Source organism: Rhagoletis pomonella, unplaced genomic scaffold (genome assembly GCF_013731165.1).
Source record: "Rhagoletis pomonella isolate Grant_MI unplaced genomic scaffold, Rhpom_1.0 Rhpom_scaffold_00381, whole genome shotgun sequence".
Taxonomy (NCBI): Eukaryota; Metazoa; Arthropoda; class Insecta; order Diptera; family Tephritidae; genus Rhagoletis; species Rhagoletis pomonella.
In genome coordinates, this window is record NW_023458935.1 from 71688 (window position 1) to 76640 (window position 4953).

Here is a 4953-nt window from a genome sequence, read left to right on the forward strand (position 1 = left end):
TTTTTTTTTATGTATGTTACCGCATAACTTTGGACCACGTCAACCGATTTCGATAAGATAGTGTCTCAGAGGTGGTCCCATACTAATCTGGTTAAGATCCGATCAGCGGATCATGAGATATATATATTTTTTATATGGGAGTTGAAGTCGGTTTTTTTTTTGCTAAAAATTACTAGTTTCTAATAAACTTGGTATTTGAAAAAAAAAAAATGGGACACGATGACTTTTTTGCACATAAATAAAAGTAGTGGGAAAATACCCTTCTACCGAGATCCTATAAGTCTAAATCAGAATAGTTTTCGCCCAGTTATTTCAGTTTTTCTTAAATCAATCTTTGAAAAAAAGTAAAAAAACAGCATAGAAAATCTCATTATTACGATTCTGTTGAAAAGATTTTTAAATATTTTTATGCAGATTTTTTAAGCCTAATCTGTTTTGTAATCTGAGGGGACTTTTTTCAAAAAGTTCTTTTAGAAACTATTTTTATTCATAAAAATCTCCATTTTTGGAGGTATTTTCAAATCGGTCCAGCTCGCTTAAATATTTTTCCGAAATATTTTGGTGGACGTCTTAAGATATAATAGATTCTGTAACCCCGGCGGAAAAACCGCAACTTTTTTTGGTGATGCAGTCTAATGTAGGTACATATCTGAAAATTTTAAATAAAATATATATTTGCACGATAGACAAAGTAAATAAAATGGGTTAACTTTAGGGGAAATATACTTATCAGATTGGGTCAGATATCGCTTTTACGTTGTAAATAAAAATAATTCCTACTTAAATTTTACATAATTTTGGTGACGTATTTCTATGCTGACCCTGGATCTGTGAAATAATACATATGTATTTGTATATATCAAAGGTGGGCAATCGCGGTTCTTTGAGCCAAATGCGGCTGTTTGCTTAGAAAAGTGCGGCTTTTTTTACTTTCTCTTGGCTTAGAATATTTTGGCTCTTTTAACTTAAAAAATACATATTTCTTTGCTGGACATTCTATTCCATTGTGTTGTTTGTTTTTTTTTTATATTTTATTCTTTTTATATACACATACGCAAATTGAAATCGGAATATTACCCGCAATTGGAGAACGAAAATTAGCTTTCTGACTTAATGTTCTTTACCGATATGATGGAACATTTGCAAAACTTGAATTTGTCTCAACAAGGAGAAAATAAAAACCTTTTTGATTTGTCGGAAATTATTTTAAGTTTTGAAACTAAACTAAGTCTTTTTATTTATGATCTCAAAAAAATAATATTTCATCATGGCTAGAACAAATATTACACATGATTTAAAAGCAGATATTGAAACAAAATTGTCCAATTTGAAATTATTTAAATGTACGTTTGCATACTTCATAAACCCTTTTTTATGTAAAATAATTGAGGATGAATTTACAATACTCCTTTTTAAGAAAAGTGAAGAAGAGTTGGAGTTTTTGGAATTAAAAGAAGTTGAGGCACTGGAAATGCCACATAAAGCTATGCTATTGTTTGAATTCCGGCAAGAAGTACCAGATTTAAAATATCCGCTGTTGAAAACAGCTGCGTTCCGTGTATTTTCAATTTTTGGTACAACGTTTAACTGTGAGTTTTTGTACTCTACAATGACAGTCGTAAAGTCAAAATACCGTTCCCAATTAGTTGCATTCGCATACCTGATAATTATTGAAAGTTGTAAAAACTATCAGCTTTTTGTGTTCGCATACGCAAACAACTTGCAAAGTAGGGGAAATTGAGAGAGCAAAATGACACTTGATTTTGAGGGAAAGCTGCTAGTTTCTGCTGGAAAAAATTTTTACCAACTGCAAATTGCCAACAAGAAAACAGCTGATCAAAAACAGCTGGTTGGTATTTACGCAAATCCCTAAATTGAATTTGAAGGTTTGGAAGTTAAAATAGTAAAATGCGACTGATTAAACTTGTAGGAAGTAAGTAATTATTCGTTTAGTCAGTGAACTGTGTCAGGATAAGACTTCGGGATTTTGTTTCTTACGTTTTCAATTTTATGCTTTTTTTTATGTATACAAAATTTGTGTTGCTGTTCGTCTAACTTGCAAGTTTCTGCAAATTTTCTGTTCGCCTACTATTTTGGATATTTTTCTCTTGTTAGAGGAGAGATGATATATCGCCGGAATTTTGTCGATGGACATTTTTTACTGGAGATTCAAACGAACGTACCTATTGACCAACCAACATTTAACAGAACTGTTACGAACGGCTTTAACTGACGAAAAACCAGATTTTGAAAATTTGGCCAAAGGGATCTTTTGAATTTTCTTTAATATCTATAAATAATATTAATAAAATGAATGTTTTTCATTTCTAATAATAATTTTATTTAAAAATTAAATTTTTGTTTTTGCTTTTTTTGTGTGGCTCTTTGTAGCATTAAGAAGTTACGTGCGGATCTTTTCGGCCTCGGCCTTGCCCACCCTTGGCGTATATTGTGTTGATTATGCTCCAAATCGCTAAATAATCCTTGCAGCTATCAGCACCATTGGAAATTTTCGGAAAGTAGAAATAAACTAAATTAATTTAATTCAATAATTAGTAAAAGAAATTGCAGACAAACGTACAATTGGAACGACGTTTTCCGCATCCGCAAACGAATGTTTGTTTGCTGATTTAGGTTATTGGCCTGGCGTCTAATGAAGCATTATCGTCATGATTAATGTTCAATCTCCTTTTTTTTAAACTAAATCGGTTTCTTAAACAAATTTCTATTCAAATATTTTTCTTTTTCGTTGTTCAATTTACTCCACCGCATGGCCGAGAAGCCATTTTGAGACAGAAAATAAGTATATAAAATAATTCAAAAACAAGTAAGAAAGTCTAAGTTCGGGCGGAGCCGAACATTAAATACCCGGCGCAAGTATTAAATATATTTCCATTTTGGTTGTTGTTGTTTCCGACAGGGTGGGTGTATGATTGAATATATGTTTTTCACCTTTCCGAAAGCTACCGCTACATGGTAAGCCGGGCAGTATCAATTTTGAGTAAATTAGCGTCCTTATATTTCGAAATATTGAAGTTTCAAGCATTTCTGACATTTACCGTTATATGAAAAGCCGTAATTTTAGTCCGATTTTAATAATTTTTAACGTTTTGCTTTTATGTGGCAAGCACAATAACCGTACCGAGTTTGGTATAAATTGGTAGAACGGTTACAGAGATACATATGTATATGTGATCATAAGTGGGCGGTGCCACGCCTTTTTTCCAAAATTTTATCATAAACGTATTTCTTGGTAAAGAATTGTTGCATCAATTTTGAATAAATTAGCTTTAATATATACTGATTTATCGAATATTTCGTATTTCTCTAAATTACCGTTATGTGGGATGTGGGCGTGGTTATTGTCCGATTTTGCCCATTTTCAATACCGTCCATCCCCCGAAAGAAGTGCACGTACCAAGTTTCGTTAAGATATCTCAATTTTGACTCGAGTTACAGTGTGCACAGACGGACGGTCGGACAGACAGTCACCGCTTAATCGATTTCTCTTTTCATTCTGATCATTTATGTATACATTTGTCTATATCTATCTCGATTCGTTTTGCCTGTTACAAACAACCGTTATGTGGACAAAATTGTTATAACTTTGTACACAAGTGCGCTCTGGTATAACAAGCGATTGCCTCTTCTTAAAATTTCAGACCTTTTATTTAAATTTGTTTGAACAAATCGAGTAAAAGGTCTGAAGTTTTAAGAAAAAGCAATTGCTTATTTATTATTTCTAAGGCTCATTGTTGTATTTTGCAGTATTTTTTGAAATCTTCAAAAATATGTGATAGCATTTTTAAAATGAAGATAGTTCCACTGTCTAAATTAAAATTAAATTGAAAAAATATATTTTTATAAAACAATAATTTAATGTATAGTTACTTTTTGTTAAATAAAATATCTAATGTATGTTGTTAAGAATCAAAAGGCTCTATTACCTTGTCTATACCGACACATAAAGCGCTTTGACCCAGTTCGCTGTGATTCAAAAAGGATGCATAAACTAATTCAAAACGAGTTGAAATTGAAAAGTGTATTGACTTTAATTTGTTTTCAAATCGGTTTTTTGTTTCTCACATCAGTTAGAAAACAAGTATAAACGCATCACTCATTTGACGTGAAGTGAAAATAGGCTGGTTTCTTTATACAGCCCGCGCAAATTATTTATTATAAAAATGTCGTATAAAAATAGCAGATTTTGTTTACTTTTGAATACGACTTTATCGAGTGCACTATAAAGACAGGGGTATACATGCTGTAAAGAAATATATGTTGAGTCCAATCGGTTTTTTGTTAATGCGGTTCTTGTGTAGGTATAAACAAGGTACATGAAAAAATATCGTTATTTTCGTATTTAAAATTAATCGGAATTTTATGGGGGTTATAAAAACTCGGTTTACTCGAAACTTTGTTTTTCGGCTATATTTGTTATGTCAATGTTATTGTGGCTTATTATATTATTTGTTATTATTTATTGGCCCAGATGTAAATATTGAATGAACTAACATATTTTAAATATTTACGGAACTACCATTTGTAGCCAACTCTGCCTATCCTATATTCAAGTAGATGTAATTCGAAAAATTCAAACGGATTTCTTCAAATCAACCTAAGCTGCGGACATATTGCGAATTCATTTTTAAACATTACCCACTACATTATATTAGTATTAAATACATTCAATAAATAAACAATTCTTATTAGAAAATAAATATGAATCGTTTTATTTTAAATATTCCAATTTATATTTTTGTTAATGCAGATAGTGCGGATTTAACGTATTTTATAACCGTTACATGGGGAACATAAGTTTAAGGCAGATTGCTATTAACAATTTTGGCACAATTTACGATTGCAATCAATTTCTTTCAAAACTTTAATCTAAATGATTGCAAGTTGTATTTTTTACGATCAAAACAGATTCCAATATTAGATATATTATGC

General features: G+C 31.1%; 1 protein-coding gene across 2 annotated transcripts in view; it reads left to right on the forward strand.

Annotated features, from left to right (window-relative positions):
* Window positions 1–4638, forward strand: part of LOC118750738 (menin) — a gene marked incomplete at its 5' end in the record, with an annotated part of 10162 nt that extends 5524 nt beyond the window's left edge. Inside the window, 1 exon segment of one of the 2 annotated variants that reach the window (XM_036485471.1) lies at window positions 4550–4638. In XM_036485471.1, coding sequence (XP_036341364.1) covers window positions 4550–4622 — 73 coding nt within the window. 2 annotated transcript variants of the gene reach the window in all.
* Window positions 4639–4953: the final 315 nt, after the last annotated feature.